The sequence below is a fragment of the Stegodyphus dumicola genome, chromosome 11 (assembly GCF_044657685.1).
Source record: "Stegodyphus dumicola isolate Sdum_Otavi_A_Nest chromosome 11, ASM4465768v1".
NCBI classification, from domain to species: domain Eukaryota; kingdom Metazoa; phylum Arthropoda; class Arachnida; order Araneae; family Eresidae; genus Stegodyphus; species Stegodyphus dumicola.
The window spans coordinates 67,631,912-67,654,886 of NC_140778.1; the positions used below are offsets into that span (position 1 = coordinate 67,631,912).

General features: G+C 34.5%; 1 protein-coding gene across 1 annotated transcript in view; it reads left to right on the plus strand.

Moving 5' to 3' along the window:
• LOC118184215 (uncharacterized) overlaps positions 1 to 22,975 on the plus strand; it is a 76,737-nt gene that overhangs the window by 9,821 nt on the left and 43,941 nt on the right. Inside the window, exons 3-6 of the mRNA XM_035353851.2 lie at positions 2,647 to 2,748; positions 8,372 to 8,473; positions 12,622 to 12,723; positions 21,360 to 21,596. Of these exons, the coding sequence (XP_035209742.1) occupies positions 2,647 to 2,748; positions 8,372 to 8,473; positions 12,622 to 12,723; positions 21,360 to 21,596 (543 nt within the window). The remainder of the gene's footprint in view (positions 1 to 2,646; positions 2,749 to 8,371; positions 8,474 to 12,621; positions 12,724 to 21,359; positions 21,597 to 22,975) is intronic.

Consider the following 22,975-nt stretch of genomic DNA (forward strand, 5'->3'; position numbering starts at 1 on the left):
AGAAACTAACATTTTCTGACTCACAAACTCAGTAGGTGAAACAAATTTTAATCATTCTAAAACTAGCCATCACTTGAAATAATAAATCACTTCTCAATGTTACTAACTAGCTATATTTTATTTATATAATTAATGACAATATATACATGGTAGATAAATCATTATTATCTGTTCCACCAAGGCCTTGGGAAAACTAAGAAAAGAGAGAAAATAATCTTAAAAATTTTCACTCACAGATGGAAGACAGTTTTTCCAGGTAGCAGGATCCTTTGTGTCCAATCCACAGGAAAATAAGCCAAGCTCATTTTACCTTCTGTCTCAACCCTTTCGGAAGCATCTAAAATTATTAGAAATCACGAGTGGTAACTACAGTCTAATAATTCTTTAAACAGCCAGGAATCGCGTTATCTGTCCATTAGGTGGGAACCAATAGTCCAATTTAGAAGGATCTTTATTTCAATTCAATAACAGGTAGCTGAATATACACAAGTTTTAGCACGATCACTTGCATCATCGAAGCGGCGAATCAACATTTTATGCTGAATATCTCGGAAAAAGGCTCTTGGAGATAAACCTGCGATTCGGCTGAAGAGAGAAAATCTGTGCTAAATTTTCCTGGTGGATTGCTCTATATCTCGCACTAAAGTGGTAACCAGCTCTCAATCAAATGCTCTTTGCAGCTCATACCTCTCGCACTAAAGTCGTAATCAGCTCTCAGTAAAATGCTCTTTGCAGCTAGCGCACGTTTCTCTAAACATCTCGCAGGAAAATGTTCCTTGCATCTCTCACACAAAACTTTTAAACATCTCGCAGAAAAGAATGCATCCACTAGAGCAAGGGATAAAAAACGCAACTCAAGCCCTCTTGCTCAGGAAGCCCGCAGCAGGGCAAAACGCTCCTCGATCTTTTTTTTCTTTCACATCGCGGCTGCTCAAAATTTACTTAAATCAAATTCCGCTACAATCATAATCGCAGCCCGCAGGTTCACGTCACTCGTGAGAGCAAGACCCGCAAGGGGTCAAGCCCCCAGTCTTTTCTTCTTTTTCTTTCTCTTAGCTCGAAAATCAGAATCAGAATGAACTCTAGCCTGGTGCAAGTACCGAGGTAAACTCTCCTCTCCGCCCCCCGAAAATTTCACTGGCTTACAAGAAATCATAAAATTAAAATCACACCATGCCAGAATTTTACTTTATCTAAACTGAGAAAAATTACACCCCCACAACGAATCAAAAACAAGAAAAATCTCAGAATGGAGTCCAAAAAAGTAGAATTATTAGACTGTAGTACACACAATGTGAGAAGTAAAGTGGACGCCCCCCAACTAACAAGCGGAAACTAAGCTTTACGAAAATCCAATTACCTAAGCTTACAGATAGCCCTCGAGGCTTTGCCATAATCACACACACACACACAGATTGTGTCCTAAGCTTACAACAACCCCCACTGTTTTGAAGTAAACAAAATTGCAACTATAACAAGGCGAAAGCGAGACGATTTTCGTTTCAAACACCATTAGTAAAAGGCGACAACACAACACACTATTGCCTCCATTGTTAGTAAAAAGGGCAATAAACCAGATGTTTCCTCGCAACCGTCTCTCACCTTTGTTGCACTTTCTACTCAATAACGAGTTAAATAAAGCTTTAACAAGTTAAGAAACACTTTTTACCGAATTAAAATATACATGAATACAAATAAATATACCAGAATAATGATAACTTAAAACACATATTAATAATTAAAATTCGTGACATAACAAGAGCGAATAGTCCAAATCTGGTGAATCAGCTGCTCTACCGATAGCACAAGGATGTAATATCAGTCGTAGCTTTTGTTGGATTCTCGGTCACGAGATGGCTTCCAGTCTGAGCTTACTCCTGTAAATCTAACAGAAAGCAATTACAAACTGCACAGAACTGCGTTCTGAGGCAGCTCACTGGTATACCAGGAACAATACAATGCACGAAAAGCTAAATATTGTTCAGCTCAGAATATTCTGTTGCCAGCTTGGAAGAAACTTTCATGTAAAATTAAGAAATTTAATAATATTGAATTATGATTTTAAAGATATTAACAACTAAAACAGTCCTATGCCCATTTTAAGCGCAAGTTTTATTACCGAAACCTCATGTCATTTTGCTCAGTTTATTCTGTATGTATTGCTTTTGTATTTTTATGTCTCGAGATTTCCTTGCACTACTTTGTGTCACTTAAGTTCTGTTTCTCATTAATCAATCTTTAAGCTCTAATGTTTATATAGACATAAATTGTACATAAATGTACTAATGTACTAATGTTTATATAGACATGTATTAACGTACTAATGTTTATATACATATAGCGCTAATGCTTATGTAGACATAAATTGTAGACATACAATCGTACTTACTCTTTAAGCGATAATGTTTATATAGACATTATTGTAGTTATTTTGAGAAAAATTTAGAAAATTGCTATAGAAGAGTTAAGGCACAGTGACAAGGCACTCTTGCGTGTCCAAACACCGTTTCACAGAGCTAAACGTTCTAGAATTTGCGTTTTCGAGCTTAAAGAGCGAGTGTTTAGTCACTGAGGGGTGAGCAGAGGGAAATACTTTACATGGAAATTGTGTCTATCAACCATTGTAATTCTCTTAATCATTTTCAGATTGCCGTTGTGGTATTTATGGCTTTGGATGCAGAACGTCGAACGGTACCAGGGAATGCGTTTGTGGTTACAGAACTGGTGATAAGAATGGATACTGCGTAGGTGAGTTTATTATGGACAATGAAATTACATTCCATGATGGATATTTCATTTAAATTGCATTCTTAAAAGTGAACACCTTTTGAAATCTGCTCAGTTGATGAATAACCAGTCCTACGGTTCCTCACTCTTATTCTACTAGGTAAATGTCGAGTAACCAAGTGAACTATTAAGCGACTTATCGACTTATTAGTTCAAATAAGAGGAATCGTAATCTCAAGAAGAGTTATCTACCTTTTTTTCACTCAAAGTAAGATTAACAGTCGGCCCCTTTCCTCTGGCTTACAACAAAGCCTTCACTTGAGCTTAAAAATAAGAAATAAGAACTAACGTTATCTAAGAGAGACTTAAGCGAAGCTAACACAAATCTAACGTAGTTGGTTTGATTTGGTTTATTTAATTACTGCAAAGCACACTAAGACTATCTGCCTAAAGGGAGGGATACCTTGGTGGAGGACTTTCTAAGGACTATACCTTACACAGTCACTTAACGTATTCCTTTTGGAGCAAATACAGTAAGTCTTCGATTCTAAAATACCGCTTATAACATGTGTTTGTTAATTTAACTTCAACCAACAAGAGAAGGACATTTGTCTCTGCGTTTGTTATTAAATAATGAGCATTCAATATTTATGTTCTTCACATTGCGAAAAAACGCCTGCACTTAGACCTATGAAATATTGCACACACGTAATCTTCTAAACTCGGAGATTAAAACGCCACGTATTGCCACTCTGTGGAGCGTAAGTTATTTATGCTTAAATCTAATAAAAAAAAATCACTATCATAAAAGAAGAGTGTTGCATCTAAGCAAAAAGCGATACATTTCTCTTTCGAATTGTATATAGATAAACTCCGCGATTTAAACGAATTGTGTTGCCAATGCACGATATAAAATATTTTTTATCTTTCACACTTCAGTTTATTGCCATTTGGCGAAGCGTAAGGTATTTTTTTTAAATAAAATTCCAATTTAAAGCGCCTGTCATTAATTGAGTATTAAGAGATTTATAAGCAATAAACGCATTTTTATATGTATATATTGATACTACCAGGACCAGGAAAATTAATCTAGCTACATTCATTAAAAGCGTCAAATAAATTTTTTTCTTTCTTATAGTAACTATATTAGGCAGCTGAAGCTGGCAGCGGTAAGTTCCTTACAAACTAAAATACACCAAATTAAATTACAAAATCTACGTAACACGTTTTTAAAATAGTAGACACTGTTTGGTTAAAAATTTCAATTTTAAGTTTTGTTTTAAGTTGGTCATATAAAAAATAAATTCTTTCTAATCGGTTAAAAATTTGAAACAACTTGAGTTTCTAAACCCTCCACTCTCGCTTTTCTAAGACACCACTTATAAGATGTATTTATTAATTTCACTAAAACCAACAAGACAAAGTCTTTTGTCTCTTCGGCTCTTATTAAATAATGAAGATTCTGTATTTATGCTTCTCGCATGGCGTAAAACTTAGACCTATCAAAGTTTCAAATTGAATAAAGGAAATTCGGCAATTTAAAAGAAATGTGTCGCATCTTGGCAAAACGCGATATATTAGGCCATATAAAAAGTTTTTTTTGGTACATTTTTGAACAAAAATTTTCTTTATTGAAAATCAATTTTAATCAGGTGCATATTAACCATTATTATCTATGACCTTTTGCCATTTTTCGGGTAGCTTCACAATTCCATCGGTGAAGAACTTCTGTGGTTTATCATCGAAAAACTTGGCCAAGTGATTTTCAGTTGCGGTTCGGTCGGCCAAATTTTTACCATCAAGACAGTTTCGCAGAAACCGAAACAAATGTTACTCAGATGGTGCAAGGTCCGGGCTATATGGTGCATATATCAAACTTCCCAACCAAGTTCCGTCAATTTGTTCCTAGTCATCAAAGACGTCACCAGTCTTCGACCATGATCGATTGCGTTTGATATTCTCGTATTTACGCATTTTTCATCTCCTGTAATGATTCGCTTCAAAAATGGTTCCATTTCGTTGCGTTTCAGCAGCCTTTCACTGATGGTAACTCGGTCAACGAAATTTCTTTGCGTTAATTCGTATGGCACTCAAACATCGAGCTTCTTTTTAGAAATGATTCAAAACTGTCCTGTTTAGTGCCTCCGCTGTTTCCTAACAGCTTGCGTGCCGGTCTTGCTCCACTAATTGCAAAATTTCATCGACTTTTTTCAGTGACTGGCCGACCAGAGAGAGGTGCCTCTTTTTAAACATCGAGATTCCCAGGAATCGAGCAAACCACTCCTTCATTCACTCACAGCATTCTCACCGTACACTCCACAAATTTTTCGACATGTTTTTATCTTTTTTATAGTTAAAAAATTATCACACAGCGTATGTCTTCAGATATTTCACTCATTTTCTACACGAGCAACGAATTAGAAAGCAATCTTCACAAACAATGGAAGCTGAATGTCACCTTTTAAACAAATGTTCGTTTGAGACAATCGGGTGAGTTTTGCCGGATATATATATATACATTAGAGAAAAAACCGCGAAGAATTTTTCTATGACCCAATATTTCTCTTTCGAACTATATTCACAAACAGATGCAATAGATAAATATATCGGAAAAAAATCTTCCATCTGACCATCTCCGGAAGCATAAACTAACATAAGACTCAATCCGAAAACTAAGCGACTTATTGCTATGTTTAACAAAGAAACGTAAAATGGTGTAAACAGAGAAACGTAAAAAGGTGTAAAAGACCCTTTAATTCAAACTTAGCACTTTAAGAGAAGGCACTTCTTTTGAGTACAGAACCAGCCAGCACTTATGCCGTAACTCAGAAGTAAAGAATTCAAATTAGAGCTAAGTTAAATAAGTCGTAAGATATTTAAAGACTAATGTGACAGAATGAATAACGCGCAAGTTGGCTTGAACCTGATACCGGGCTGACGAGCCTGGTATTAGGTTTAAGCCAACTAACCTAGTACCAGCCAGGTTTAAGCCAACTAATCTAATACCAGCGAGGTTTAAGCCAATTAACCTAATACCAGCCACGTTTAAGCCAAATAATATAATGCCAGCCAGGTTTAAGCCAATTAACCTAATACCAGCCAGGTTTAAGCCAACTAATATAATGCCAGCCAGGTTTAAGCCAACTAATATAATGCCAGCCAGGTTTAACCCAACTAACCTAATACCAGCCAGGTTTAAGCCAACTAATATAATGCCAGCCAGGTTTAAACCAACTAATCTAATACCAGCTTGGTTTAAGCCAACCAACCTAATACCAGCCAGGTTTAAGCCAGGCTGACGAGCCTGGTATTAGGTTAATGGCGAGAATAATGCAGCGCTGTACACAGACATCAATCGAGAGTTTCAACTAGTAACGTGGCCTTCAGCAGCCGAAATACGCTGTGATTAAATAATCCGAAACTTTTCTTTAAATACGAAGTCTTTCTACCACATTTGAAAACGCGCGAACAAAAATTTCCATCCTGGCAGGAAATGGAGAATGACAATAAAGTTATTGAATATAAAATAACTGGTTAGTTAAAAATAAATAAATCATTCGATGTTTGTTCATAAAAGAAAAATGGTTCTAAAATCATCTCATGCAGCATCCCACCCAAAACAATCACTTCAGAGTTGCCCTCTTTCAATTCTTTTGTGTCCTGAACGTTCGGATCTCCAAATTCTAACATTATGTGTGTCTTATATCAAAACAAACTGTTGAGGAAAAAAGCTATATATACGTTTAAGAACACCACAGAATATTACAGCAGTAACGCAAAATGTTACTCTTATGATTAATGACAACAATTTGGAATTGTAATACCCCATGGGAGAAAATTTTAAAAAGTTGCTAAACCCTCTCACCAGCATTCAAGTATTAAGCACCTTCCAGATAACCTAATTATTAAAATTATAGTGCCCTAGAAAATACATTTGTTTTATTATCATCTTATGAACGCACTTTCTCATTTTCAATATTAATGAATCAGAATAATTATTAATCCAAAAGGGAATTATCCTAGAAGGGATATTAGTCTCGAAACAGTATTTTTTGTCGAATCACTTTGATGCGATACATCCCTTTTCAAATCGTTGCCACCAAATATTATCGCCTTGCATTCTACTTAAATTAAATAATGAAAAATCTATATGACTGTATGTATGTTTCTTGCACTGGGAAAAAAACGATACCTAGAGTACTGTTGAATACCCTAGTCCCATGTTCATGTGGAGGACTAGGCTAGAATTTTGAATAGCCTAGTCCTCCAGATGAACATGGGCACCTGGAAGTCAGAATTTAGAATTTGTTTTAGTGTCTATATCATATTCTGTAAAATTTTAAGGAGTATTTGATTAAAAACCTCAACAATTTCAAAACGAGTAGTGGCAACTCTGAAGGGAATAAAACATTTTTATTTCCACCGCGTGAGACATTATACCGAAAATTCTAAAAATATACTATTTTTAAATATTTGTAGCCCAAAGTGGCGTTCCTCCAAATGCTCTCGAAAAGTGTATGTATCTGGAAATGAAAAACGCCCCTTGGGCGAAATATAAAACCTGAAAACATTCAGATTTTATTTTATTTTATTTCTATTTTTACACCAAAGGGGCTTTGTCCCTGAGGGACTATTGTTTCTGTTTTGGGATTTTGCGTCGAATAACCCCGAATGTCCGTTTCACTTTTCAAACTGTGGCCACCAAATATTATCACCCTGTTAGTTAGTTCTAGCAGGCGTTCCCCAGCCCACCTAGCAGGCGAAACCTGCCATATGGCTATGAGGGGACAGGCCAAGCCACAAAGGCATTAAAAAAAAAAAAAAAAAAAAAAAAAAAAAAAAAAGTAGATACATTCATTCCAAAGACTCTCGGTGAAATAGTATATAAATGTGTCGTTTCTATTTCTGTGTATTTTCTTATGTTTAAGATATTTATAAGTTTTATTTTCAATTAGTTATTATTATTCAAATCTTCTTTAATTCATCTTAAATTTATAAGTTACATCAATTATTTCTGTTTTCAGTATGATTTTCTGCTTTGTTATATCTCGATACGAATCTTCTTATTCTCATTCACAGTTTGCATAATATCTCTTGCAAATTTTCTAAACAATTATCCCCCTGCTTTATCTTTGAAGAAATTAAATAATGCAGAATCTGCATAAATGCATGTGTATTTCTCGTATTGTGATAAAACAACGGTACCTAGAGCCATCGAATTTTGAATGACGTAATCCTACTGCGAATATGAGCATCTAGAAGCCCGAATTTGAAATTTGGACTTGGTTTTATTATCAATTTCATATTTTGTAAAACTTTAACGATTTCATATTTGTAAAACTTTAACGATTAACAAACTCAAGAATTTCAAAGTAAGGAATTGCAACGTTGTAGAGAAAAAACATTTTTATCTCCAGCGCGTGATAATGTGTATCGGAAATTCTAAAGATATGCTCATTTTAAAATAATTTTGCGATATTGCTCTTGAACTGAATGTTATGGTTTAAGCGAGAAGAGTATAATATTTAATAAAAAAAAGGTAACACACAAAATGTTTAAAAAAAAGTCCTTTTAGACGTAATTTAACATCTGAAACCCTTCAAATATATTTTTTTTTTGTTTGTTTGTTTGTTTTCTTTTTCAGAATGTGATTGTTTAACTAACTCCTTCGGATGCTTCTTTGACGATAATGGTAAACATTGCATCTGTGCAGAAGGCTATTCTAGTCTCTTTGGAGAATGCAAAGGTATTGTGGATTGACTTTGTTGTACATACTTTAAAACTCTTACATTATAATAACAAAACTGATGTATATACCACATGACTTCCTTGTACGGAATATTAAAATACATGAATTTTTTCCGCATTTGATTTAAACTTATTTGCTCGAATTTCATTAGAAATATATTTCGATTTCTCATTCATTTAATTCAATTCACTTCGTGGCAAGGCAAAAATGCATAAAAACTCAAAATAACTTCATTAAAAATTGAAAAATGTACAAAAACATAAAACACGAAATACTGTTAAAACAATTAAAAAAAACCCTTTTACAATTAAAATTACAGTTCCTACCCAAAAATAAGCAATTCGGCCAGCGGGCAAGAGGGCATATTTTTCGGTGAAAAAAACTAAAAGTTTACGTTTGATCCGACTGGGCAAAATGACACTGAAGTGCAGAAAGACCTTATTCACTATTCTGCCAAGTTTCAAAGGTAAAGAAATATGGCTGCTATGGTTGAAAAAAATCGACCTAGCCGCTCTTAAACAATTTTAAAATTGTTGATAATTCTACAACTGTTGCATACAGATTAACTAAAGGCATAAATCCTTAATCGGAAGATAAGAACAACATAATTCAACAATTTTTAAAGCAAAAAATGCACAATTTACCAATATGTAAGAACAAAAAACTCAGCTCACTGAGGCGAGTCACAGAGTGGGTAAATATATATACAGTGTGATTCTAAATTGCTTTTACAAATTAAGAGGGCTGATAGTATCCATCCAGACGACCCCTAATTACCATAGAACATAGCACTTGCCTCTCATAGTGGAATGGGACTCGCATTCCACTCTGGGAGGCAAGAAAGAGGAAAGTAGAAACGCATCGAGGAAGAACAAAGAGACTATCTCCTAAAAATATCAAGAATTAACCGCATGCAAATTTGCATTGAGAAGCAGCAGAATTTTGCTCTTAGTTGGTACCGGAGCATTTGGGCAGGCAGGTGATTACCTGGTAGGCCCTTACATCATGTCAGACCGTTTAACCGGCGCATCAGTACAGGTTTATTACAAGCTGTTCCGCTCCCCAAGACATGTAGTTTATGCACGATGGAGCCCTAGCACATTTTTTCGTCGCGGTTCGTAACTTTTTTAAAGCCACATATATCACCCGATGGATCAGACGTGGCAGACCTGTGGCTTGGCCTCCTTGCTCACCGTACCTCAACCCAGTGGACGTTTCCTTCTGGCGGGCACATGAAATCTTTAGTGTACAAGACACCTGTGGACTCAGATGAAGATCTCGTGGCGAGAATTGTTGTTAAGCGGACAAAATTAACACGACCAGGAATCTTCGAACGGGTGCCCCAGTCATTCCTTCCCCGACCTCAACCAAAGAATATGTATTGTTAAGAAGGAAAACTTCGCAGCAGCAGGAGTGGCTCCCTTCGAACGAAAAGGGAAACAGCTGCGCATGCGTGAAATATCTGTCGCCAAAAAGCGCCAAATCTCGAAGCTGATGTCGAAGTTTGAACAGGTTCGACGGTCACGTTTATCAAGAGTTTAAAGCTGTGTGACTCCATTTTTTCCCACCTCCTTTGGGCGCCTTGTACAAGCCTCCCATGTGGCCTCTCTGGCTTTACTCTGGATAAGGACGGACGTGGCCCTATATGCTAATTAACTTAATAGTAAAGGGGTGGTGGCCACGTCCTCCGTCACTATCACTATCCCACCTCCATATTGATGGATATAAAATCAGACATCAAACTGCGATATGGATAATGCAAGATCAACAGCCAGTCAAAGCGGAACTTCATCTAATTTTCTTATTCATCTTACCCGTGTTCCTCAATTCCCTGTACACGTCGCGGAGGAGGTAAATGTCGGCCAGGTCCGGTACATCACAGAGGGGGAAATTCTCGCCAACAGGTTCCATCACCAAATCCCTTGGCGATTTTCCTCTTCTAGCGGCGTAGAAGACAAACTGGTTTACATTACGCCTATGGAGCCTTTTCTTCTTTACATAGACGCTCTTTGTGTCAGCACGCGTGGTTGGCCTTTTGACCAACTTTCTGTGAGTTTTTCACTAAATAATAAATCTGATCGCGCATATTTTAGTCTTGTTCATTCACTTTCCGAACATTGTTGTAAGTTCAGGTTGAAATTGTAATATTCCTCTTTTCTGCCTCTCAGAGTGGAATGCGACCCTATGTTCTATGGTAATTATTGCTCGTCTGGATGGGTACTATTACCCCTCTTAATTTGTAAAAGTAATTTAGAATCACCCTGGATATATCATTTGAAAACTTTTTAATACCATCTCCAAGGAACAGACATTCAATTAAAACCATAAATTATTATAATAAATAAATTTTTATACAGTATTTTAATTAGTATTTCTAGACTTCTATAGCAGTACAAACTACAAATACATTTATATACTTTCGGCACGGCCGATTGCAACCAATAGGGGAGGTGAACAACTACATGTTATAGCAGTCCTGTATAAATAACGTTCTGAGGCTACTCGCTTTTGAGTTATGCGAGATACATACATACGTTCCTACAACTCGTAGTACGAGACAGCTCCGCCCTGGAGACGTCACAAAAGAATGCCTCCTGAATCTGTTTGAAATCAGTTTTAAAAAGAGTCCTTTTTTCTGCCCTTACGTACAGATGTCACGCAAAGACATCTTTAAATTGCATTCGTTAGCGGTCAAAATGGATATTTTCGTTGAAATATGAAACCCGGAATTTTTCGCGATTACAATACTCCCTTTACTTCCTAGAGGAAATAATTAGTCGTTCAAAATATAATATCCAGCAGCAAACCGCATTCACAATCTTTCAGTAATGTATACCGTTTTCGTAAAAACAATTACCCTGTCTTTATTTTCGTAACGGATGGCCATAGACATATACTTCTAGTTACAAATGGGTTTTGAACGGCTCAAAGATTCATAGTGAGGCATTTTTTATTTTAAAGAAACAAATTTTGTAAATATTACCAAGTGTAACCTTTGACAAATTCTCCGGCTCCTACTCGTATGTAGAGAAATCAGTATCCGTTCTTAAAACACAATATATTTGACTTCCGTACGACAAAAATTGAAAAAGATATTTAAAGTCAATCATCATATTCAGGAGCTTTACTGATTTTTTAATGAAATATTTGTGGATGCGTGATCTGTGACCTGCCAGGTCATGTGACTTTTTATGGAGTTATTGTCAAGCGAGTGGTTATGTGAACCAAATACAAACTACTCCCGAGCTAAGAGAAATCTAACGGTCCTATTGGCGAAACCGATAAAGAGGTTTGTGACGGAGTCCTCGTGAATTTTACAGACACAGTAACTAACTGCTAGCGGAAAGAGTGAAGATGGACTTTCATCAGATACGATTTCTCAGTCTTAAAATCGAATTTGCAAATAAGAGAAAATAATATAAAAAATTTTGATTTTTTACACGCTTTAACTGATTTAATACATTTACAAATTTATGCAATTTACGATATATATATAAACACTTGATTTTTTACACCGCTTAAATTGATTTATTGCATTTTTAAAATTTATGCCACATAAAAAATTCTGATTTTTTTAATTGCATTTTTAAAATTTATGCAGTTTACGACACATAAAATATTGCAATTTTTTTACACCGTATTAATTGATTAATTGCATTTTTTAAATTTATGCGATTAATGACACATAAAAAAATTTTGCTTTTTCTTATACTGCTTTAAAGGATTGATTGCATTTTTTTAAATTTATGGAATTTGACAATTATTTTATGAATTTATTTGAATTTAAAATTTTATAAATTTTAATTATAATTTGAATTTTATGAATTATTTTTGAATTTAAAATTTATGGAATTTGACAATAAAAAATTCTGACATTTTTTTTACATCGCTTCAACTGATTTATTAGATTTTTAATATTTACGCAATTTATGACACATCCTGTACTTGTGCAGCTCATTTTAGGCTACAAAGTGACTTTATGTTCACTAGCATGCAGATTCTAACATACTTTTCAAATTAGTTGATTAAATTCTCTTCTTAGATGGCTAACTTAAATATCACTTTATGCAAGACAATTTCTGAACTTTAATGAGCAAAATAATCAATTCTGCATGCAATTAATAATCAAACGTATTTCTTTCCAGAGTGTGACTGCGGTCCACACCAAATTGACTGCAAATACCACAGGGGTGGACCCATATGCAGATGTCAACCAGGCTTCGCGGAGAAAAATCAATATTGTCAAGGTAAAACATTGAATTGCGCCCAAAAAATTTTCAGTGCTTATTTCTCAATTAATGCCACTATAAAAATATGCGTAATTTACATTTCCTAAATGCGCCTTAAAACACTTTAATATAAAAATCCTAAATTCTGGAAGTAAAAAAATCTTTTGCTCTTATAAAATTCAATAATAGAAGTATACAAGACATGTTGCTCATGTTGCTGTAATAGTAATATTTAATTAGTTAGTATATTTATTTATAATCATTACATCATTTAGTTGCCCTTCACCGCTCGGTTGGTCGTGTTTCAAGGAAACTATTTTAGGAAAACTGAAAAATAAAATGGCGCATATTGAAGACCGTTTAGAATTATTATTAAGCCCTTGGAATATCTTGATACAACGGTCTTTATTATGTCGCATAGCAATCTTTCAGAGGGGGCAATATGCAGTTGAATGCTAAGTTTTCTGGAGAGAATTGGCTCACTGGATGTGAGGCAAAACCGACTCTTCTATTTCAAAAACACCGTGTCGTCGTCCTCCATCAACAGACAAGAGTTTAACAATATGACAAGAAAATCAACTTATATACAGAACCGCTGCTCCTGTTGTCTTGTTATACCGAGACAATCAATATGAAATGCATGGGCAGTTTGATTTGGTTTAGTTGACTATGGCAAATCACACTACAGTTATCTGCCTAGTTACAATCAATACGAAAGGCATATGTGGTTCGATATGGTTTAGTTGACTATGGCAAATTACACTAGAGCTATCTGCCTAGTTACAATCAAAACAAAAGGCATATGCGGTTTGATTTGGTTTAGTTGACTAGGGCAAATCACACTAGAGCTATCTGCCTAGTTGCAATATACAAAAAGCATATGTGGTTCGATATGGTTTAGTTGACTAGGGCAAATCACACTAGAGCTATCTGCCTAGTTGCAATATACGAAAAGCATATGTGGTTCGATATGGTTTAGTTGACTATGGCAAAACACACTAGATCAATCAATTACAATCAATACAAAAGGTACAATCAATCAGCCTAGTTACAATCAATACAAAAAGCATATATGGTTCGATATGGTTTAGTTGACTATGGCAAATCACACTAGAGCTATCTTCCTAGTTATAATCAATACTAAAGGCATATGTGGGTTGATTTGGTTTAGTTGACTATGGCAAATCACACTAGAACTATCTGCCTAGTTGGAATATACGAAAAGCATCTGTGGTTCGATATGGTTTAGTTGAGTATGGCAAATCATACTAGATCTATCTGTCTAGTTACGATCAATACAAAAGGCATACGTTGTTTGATTTGGTTAGTTGACTATGGAAAATCACACTAGAGCTATCTGCCTAGTTACATTCAATACTAAATGCATATGTGGTTTGATTTGGTTCGGGAAATACCGAATTCCGGATACATGAATATTTCGGATAAATGAGCGTTAAAAAACGAAATTATCGTTAAAAAAGCAAAATCAGTGTGAAACATTTTGAATCTGCCTAGTTGCAATATACGAAAAGCATCTGTGGTTCGATATGGTTTAGTTGAGTATGGCAAATCAATACTAGATCTATCTGTCTAGTTACGATCAATACAAAAGGCATACGTTGTTTGATTTGGTTAGTTGACTATGGAAAATCACACTAGAGCTATCTGCCTAGTTACATTCAATACGAAATGCATATGTGGTTTGATTTGGTTCGGGAAATACCGAATTCCGGATACATGAATATTTCGGATAAATGAGCGTTAAAAAACGAAATTATCGTTAAAAAAGCAAAATCAGTGTGAAACATTTTGAATCTAAACTATACACATACTCTGTTTTTACGTATTAACGGAACCACCTTAGTACAAAGTCGCCAGACTGGTAACCATGCGCATAACCTTCTTCCTGCAACTATACTTATAACAAAACTTCAGTTAATCAGCGCCGCCATTTTCTTACGCATTTCATTTCTTATGTTGCATTTGAAACTCCAAGGGTATTTTTAAGCAATCAAGGATATTTTTTGCCTTAAACTTAGTTTTAAAATATGAGTTTGTGGGATTTTCCAGTCATGGAAGAAACTGCGTTAAAATTTCAGCAAAAATATAGAATTTTGCTGAAAATTCTCTAAACAGAACGACAAGAAAGTGCGTTTCCTTGATAGCCGGTATTAACTATGATTGCAAGAAATCCAGTCTCCGCAATTCTGTGATTATTTGCTAAGCGAAAACAGATCGCTGTGGACTTCGGGAGAAGAATAGTGCAAAAAAAAAAAATTACAGAAAGATTTTAAAAAGTAATAAATATTTTATTTTTTTAATGTGTCACTTAATTTTTATTTAATATTTCGAATTCGTATTTTAAATTCTTAAAATACATATTGTTTTCAAATTTTGTTAATGTTTCCCGACTTACGACAAATATCCACAGTTTCGGAACCTTTCTTAGTAAAAATTTAAAAACAGAGCGAAAACCATCAACTTGGGTCCGATGAGTAACTTTTATCTTTTCATCTGTAGAAACTCGTCAAATTGCACAAAGTTGGTTACGTAATTACGTAAGTACCAAACAGCCATGTAATTTGTTACCAACTTTAATACCTAGAGATTGATTACATTTAAAATTATATAAAATTTCAAAGGAAAAAAACGCGTATCAGTCATAAAAGCCGACATATTTCAATTATTCTTAAATCTCGCCAAATCGTCAATCCTGCCGGTAGAAGTTTAACACATAGATCGTTCTTTATTAAGTTATGTAACAAAGACATGCAAATTATGGATACAGCAGATAAAAAACTTAAAACGCTTACCATAATTTTTCGCATTAAACGAGGGTCACTCTGAAATGTTTTAGATACACTTATGATTTTTAAAGTTATAGTTACGAAATTTTGGGAGTGTTTAAAGTTCCTTCAGGATCAATGCACTTATATAGGAGAATATTCTAAAGATTAAATGCCTCAAGCTATTCATTTCTTGGAATCGATGAAAAAATGCACTTATAGCCTAATTAATCTCATTTCCGGAATGAAAACGACGTCCACGTAAGTTTGTTTTCAGATTACAAAATAGCCAGAAGTCATACATAGCTAGATCAAGTGAAAATTCTGAATGTTCTCTCACTCTGAAGTGTTTTTGTTCAAGAAATTCAACTCTTAATCTTGCTGAATAAAAAGATGCACTATCATGGTGGAGCATGAGTCCTCTTCTGCAAGACACTTAGCAGTGTACCATATAGCTGTGACTGTCTTCTGTCTTTCCAGGTTGAAGGCCTTCACCAGTCCTGTACTTCTGAAGAAAATGGTATACATTAATTTTTTCATGGCACGTTGTCTTTCACAATTGTGGGAGTAGAATTATCTTCAAAGATACATACTTTACTTTCTTGACGGGTTGCAAAGTCGAAAAATGGTATATACGTTTTATCACCAGTTACGATTTTAGAAATAATGCGGTGGTCACCATTTTTAAGTAATTTAAGGGTTTCCTAACTGGTTGATAGCCAGTGTGGCCTAGGATTGCAAGAAGCCATGTCTCCACATTTTCTGTGGTAATTTTTCTTTTTGGTGCTGAGTTACATTATGGAGAAACCAACGGCAAACTAGTTTTTTCATTTGCAATTCTTCAAGAAAAATTTTATGTATGGCGGTGGAACCAATGTTAACTTCTTTTTGTATCATTTGCTAGGTGCAGCAATTATCACCGATTAACATTTTTCATATGGCAAACAGATTATTACAGCTGACAACGGCCTTCCTTGTATTCTTCATCCTGAAGAGAGTTGAGACCTCTGTGAAATTCTGTAAACCAAAGTGCCATAGCATAAGAAGAAACTTCATTTCAAAATGCTAACTGCAGACGCTGAACGCGTTCTTCTTGATTCAATAGAAAATCATATCGCGGTAATGTTTTCGCGACAACTCCAGTTTTTTTTTACTGCCTAAAATTTATTCTACCCTAAGATACTTGCAACTGGCCAGTAAAAAATTGTCTACTAGGCTAAAATATTTCATATTTTCCAATCTAATTGTTGATTATTTTCTCCCATTTATCCTCTGCGCATATCTCAAAAATTTCACAGTGATCTACGTATCGTCGTTGTTTATACGTTATTGTTTCATACTGCGCGTATCGTAGCTTTTCTATGCCTGGAGGCTGTACTCAAGTTCATGCAGTTCCAAGTATACAGGATGTATCAGTACATGCGACGGGGGACGTGGGCACCACCCCTTTACCGTCGGTTAATTGGTGTAGCGCCACGTCCACCAGTATCTAGAGTTGAACCTTGAGTCTTTCAAAAGAGCAATTACATGGCCATACAAGGGCTGTTAATATTTAGTATTACATTCTTGTTTGCTGGTTAACATATTCTATGGATAACGTGATTTACAGAGTTACATACTGACTTTGTCTCTCATTTTCGGCATACAATGCATATGAATTACCTGAATTACATTAATCTTACATTGCGTTGAATTACTTTTGTGTACAGTTACAGTTTTTAGCTGTACATTTCAATAAATATACCTACATTACTTGTAGATTGCGTATAAATATAGTTTGCATGTACAGTTACATATGCCAATATTACATAGGCCTTACGTTACATTATTTTTATATACATACATAGTCAGGCACGCCTGCTTCACATATTACTTAATTTTACCTACACTGCTTAACCTTAGGTTACATATACTTGCAGTTGCATACAGATACATGCAAATACATTCTGATTAATTTTTTAGATACAAATATTTACAAACATAATAGTCTTACAGGTTACTTACATTACATGTTATTTGGGTACTTATTGTATAATTTTCCAGTACATGAAATAGACATTCCAATATATACATTGCTTTGCGTTAGACGATGTATCAGTACAGCGGTAACAATCTTTCAGGAGACATAGAGTGCACCTAGAGGATGGGAAATCATATAGCAATGCATGGTCGGAAACGTTTTCCTGGCGCAGTAGTAATACAAAACTCAAAAAAAGGAAAGACGCAAATAGTAAGACAATTAAACATGTTTGTTTATGTTTGATGCAGCAGAAGCCTACAAAAAAGAACAAAAACAAATAGCAATCATCATTAAAGAAGGTAGACTAAATTACGACTCCGAACCGTGATGCAGGACTCACATCGCTGGCGCATGGAAGGTTTGCATCATGCATCGAATGGAAGATGCATGACGCGCAGTTCCTGCATCACGGTACGGGTCGTAATTTCGCACCACCTTCTTTGATGATGATAGTTGTCCCTTTATGTAGTTTTTTCCCATGTTTTTGTTGTACTCTGAATAATAAATATGTTTTCTCACCCCGTTCATGTTCTTTCTTTTTTGACTTTTGTGTAGTCACTACCCGCGCCAGGAAAGCGTTTCCGAACATGCATTTGTAAGTGATTTCCAGTCATCTAGGTGTACTCTAGCTCTCCTAAAAGTTTGTCGCCGCTCTAACTGATGCACACTGTATACCGTGTCTAATCGCGTAGTAGTCGCACCTCGGTTTTGAAGCAGAAAATATCGTCAAAAGTGTACAATATTTTGTAGTAGATTTCTCCGCATAATAGTTGTACCTAAACTTTCACAATGCAAAATTGGCAAAATAACTGAGACTATTACATGAGTAAACACGCTATATGTATGTATAGCGTATGTATGTAAACTCATAAATACATAGATATATATGAGTTTCAAATAAGCTTTTTATTTGTAAGTATTCTAGTGATAATTTCGTTTATTTTGTAATTACACTTTTCATTGCACTTTATTTTATTTCTGTTAAAAAAATGTTTCACCGGAACCACAGTATCACAACCACTTTTAAGCGGAAGCATTAAGAATATTCTTTTTACCTTGTTTTCTAATTTTTGCAGCTCAATGCGCAAAATTCTTGACCACAAAGGTCTTTTTTTAGTTTGTTTTCCCTTCTTTAATTATATACATGTATATATATATATATATATATATAAAGTAAGAAATTTAGAACTAATATTTCACAAAGATCAAAAATTGAAATTCATAATTAATATATTTCAAATAATCTTATAAATGCAACAAAGAATTTAAAAGATATTAAAACCAGAACTTTTCAAACAAGCAAAACCCCATATAAAAAAATGAACTTTAAAGAAAAATGAAGGAAAAAAAAAAAAAAAACAGAAGAGGAATTCAATTAACTTCAATGCTACTTCGTCGGGGGGGGGGGCAGGAACATTGAAATCTCTCTTCTACAAAATTCCTTGCTCTTTTTTATCCAGAATTAGCCGATGAACAATTTCAATGTATTTTAATTATAATAGTTCACCCGAAAATTCTGGCTCTTACTAATTAGAATAATCTTAAATAAAGAGAATTCTATTTTATTAAAAACATTGTAAATGAAAGTGTAAAAATAAAATACTTCAGGGAAAAATTTTTAAATAAAAAAATGTTTACCTTTAAACAGATAATCCAATGAATTAAGATCTGAGTAAATTTATTTAGTTGTAAAAACCTAATTAGAACACACAAGAAGTAATTAAGAACAGAATTAATCGGATTTACATTTAAACGAAACGCGCTTTTTATGATTGTGTTGTGGCTTCACGGTTGCCCATTATTGGCGCTATATCACACTGTTTGGCGACAACATATACGCGTTAATAATATTACGAGTTCCTTAATAACATTGCAACTTTCTAACTAAATTTTCGAGGGAAAATGCTTTCTAAAATTCTTAAATGTTTCGTTTGCTTGAGCTTTTCGGTTCGTTAAATGCCGGATAGTAAGACTTTTCCCGCATACTTAGTATTAACTAGTGAGGTACTTTTCCGTTTTGCCGGCGCAGGCGATAAAGTCGCCAATAATGGTACAACTAATGCCAAACGGAATATCCTCGCTGGTAACCTTTTACGCCTCATTTTTAAAACAAGTCGCAGCCATTTCTTATCAGATTATTATTATTATTATTATTATTATTATTATTATTTTTCAATACTGGCATAAAATTACATAGAATATTTACCAGATACTTCAGTTTTATGACCTAAGACCATTCTCGGTAACTAAGTCAATTAGGAAGCAATCACACCGCTCACCGAAGACGAAAATATAGTAAAGGCAAAGTCAAGAATTAAATTCAGCAATTCTAATGCACCAGCGAAGTAAAGCACTGCGGTTTTACATAATTTCCGAGTAAGCTATTCGTATGAATTGAAACAATTCTTGCATTTAAACTTGCATTCCAAGATTTATAAACAAGATTTAACTTGAAATTAATGTAGATAATTACTGAGAGAATTAGATTTTGGTAGTATAGTTTACGTGAGATGAGATTTCTTGGGGTCACGTGATACGAACCGGTGAATCAGGATGTTGAACAATGAAAGCATAGTAAATTCTTAAATTAATGTCTTTTTTACAAATTTATTGTTTTTATTTATTGGCATTTTACAAAATTTTAAGCTCTATTAAAATATTTATGCCTTCAAAATAAAAATTTCTTAGAACTAACATTTATTAACATTTTTTATTTGTATACTGTATGTTGTCGCCAATAACGTCTGCTTGGCGAGATTTGCGCCGGCGAAACGGAAAAGTACCACTAGTGATTAATACTTAATCACTAGTGGTACTTCACATAGCATATTACTTATATAAGATTAGGGTAAAAATATATTTACGGGTGCCCCTTTGGCGATAATTGGCGATTTTTGGCGGTACATGAACATCGAGTTTGTGCAATTCTTTGACTTGTTATTTTGGCTTTGTGTGGCGATTTTTGTGCCAAAACTCGCGGCTACACAAATGCAAAATAACATGTCCAAGAATTGAACAAACTCGGTATCCATGTACACATCGACCTATTTTCACTTTAAAAAAATCAGAGAATTGCACAAACTAGGCATTGCGCACTCACTTGATTTTGTCCCCGTACACACGGATCTACATTCACTTAAACGAGTCAAACGAGCAGCCCACAAACGATATATAATCTCAATAAACTACATTTTAAAACAAGCAATGAAATAACATTAAAAAAAAAAAAAAAAAAAAAAAAATTCATCTTAGCTTTACACAAAGGATATATCCACTTACCTTAGTTACGAATTTACGAGTCTTCAGTCAAACAAAATTCCTTAACAGCATCCAAAAGCTTCCTAAAAGTATCTGAACTAGAATCTGTGTACTGGCGTCGCCACATAAATTCACAAAACTATCCTCCTAGTCCGACGTTCGACCATACGCATTTCCTTCCTACAAAAAACAGGACACTTAATAATGACTACTAAGTAAACCTTCATTACACACCAGTCAATTAATGCTTTTACCCGTATCGTTCCAAATCCTACAGAAACTTCAAATTAATCTTACCACATTCAGGCATTTTACCGTGTAAACCACAAAATAACGTACGTATCGAATATCCGAAAGAAAACTTCCATATGTTTTCCCATGATTCAAATTGATCGCAATAATGCAACCAATTACGTCATAATAGGGTTTCTATAACATTCAACTACTCAGGTTACCATAAATGAAACACCAACTTGGCGATAAATGAAATAACAACTTGGCGATAATCCAAAGGGCACCCGTAAGTCTACTTAACCAAGGTTTGTAATTCAACTATGATCGCATAAAATGATACTTGTTCATTTTTACAGATATGTGCAATGATACCCATACATGCCAGAATGGAGGAGAATGTGTAGAACAAGTATGCAAGTGTAAAGATGGCACTGATGGGTACTTCTGCGAAACGCTCAGAGAATGCAAATCATATGGAGATTGCGGGGAGCACGAGTCAGTGATGTGCATTTATGATCAAAATACCACTAAAACTACTTGCGCCTGTAAAAACAAAACCCTGGCGTTTGATAACCAGCAGAAAATGTGCAGAGGTAGGTTGTTCTTGATATATTCACTCTTGTTTCGAGACGAAAAAAGGGAACAGGCATCTGCATTTTGTTTACTTGTTACTTTATTTGACTTACTTGTTTACTTGAGTCAGTAACTTTATCGAGAGGATGGTTTTAAATAATTATCTCTAACTCTTAGTTAATATCAATTTTTTTTTAGATTTTTTAAAATATCTGCAAATTTAGAACTTTTAGCCTAAAAGGGACGTTAGTCGGAAAAGAGTCTGGAAACGGTATTTTGCGTTGAATCACTATATATGGCAGGGGTGGCCAAGCTCTTTGACAGTCCGAGCCATTTTTCCAAATTTGAAATTTTTCGTGAGCTGCAATTAAATACATATTTAAAAGGTATGCAAAAAAGGTATTAAAAATTTTTTACAGAAATTATATTTATTGAAAACATATAAATAAAAGTACAAAATATATGTATTGAATTAAAATATTAAAAATTAAACATATTTATTTTACTTCTCTTGATAATTCTTTAAAATTTGGTGAAAGATTGGGGACAGCTTTTCTCAGTAATTCTTTGAGATGCTGGTTCGTTAATACTGATCGGTGTTTGGATTTCACGAATTTTAAAGTAGAATAAAATGATATACATAAGTACGTTGCTCCGAATATTTAAATAATTCAACAAGCAGCCTTTTTTTAATTCAGGATACTTCTATTCTGGTACAAATTTCCAAAATTCAGTAATCGGCGCCGATTTATATTTTAATTGTAGAGCTTGATCTTCTTTGCATCTCTATTAATTCTAAATCTCCAGATGCTTTTTGGGTCATAATTATATTGGAAATGGAAAACTCACCTTGAATTATGCTAATTTCAAATGGATTCTGAAAAAAATCAAGAGACGATGGACGGAAATGAAATCTTTTACAACGTTGCACTCAGTCTTTCATATTTGTTGTATGTAATTTAAAAGACATTTTGAAACACATACGGAATAATAATTTTTTAAAATATAATAACACAAAAATGAAAAGGGAACTGGGGTACATTTATCGAGAGCCACAAATAATCCTTCAAAAAGCCGCATGTGGCTCGCGAGCCGCAGGTTGGCCACCCCTGATATATGGCATATCACTTTTCAAATTGCTACACTAAATATTATCGGCCTGTATAATATTGGGTCATATAAAAAGTCTCCGCGCTTTTTTGGTACATTTTTAACAAAAATTTTCTTTATTGAAAATCAATTTTAATCAAGTACTCATTAACGATTATTATCTATGATCTTTTGCCATTTTTCGGGTAGCTTCGCAATTCCATCGGTGTAGAACATCTGTGGTTTATCGTCGAAAAACTTGGGCGAGTGATTTTCAGCGGCTCTTTGGTCGGCCAGGTTTTTACCATCA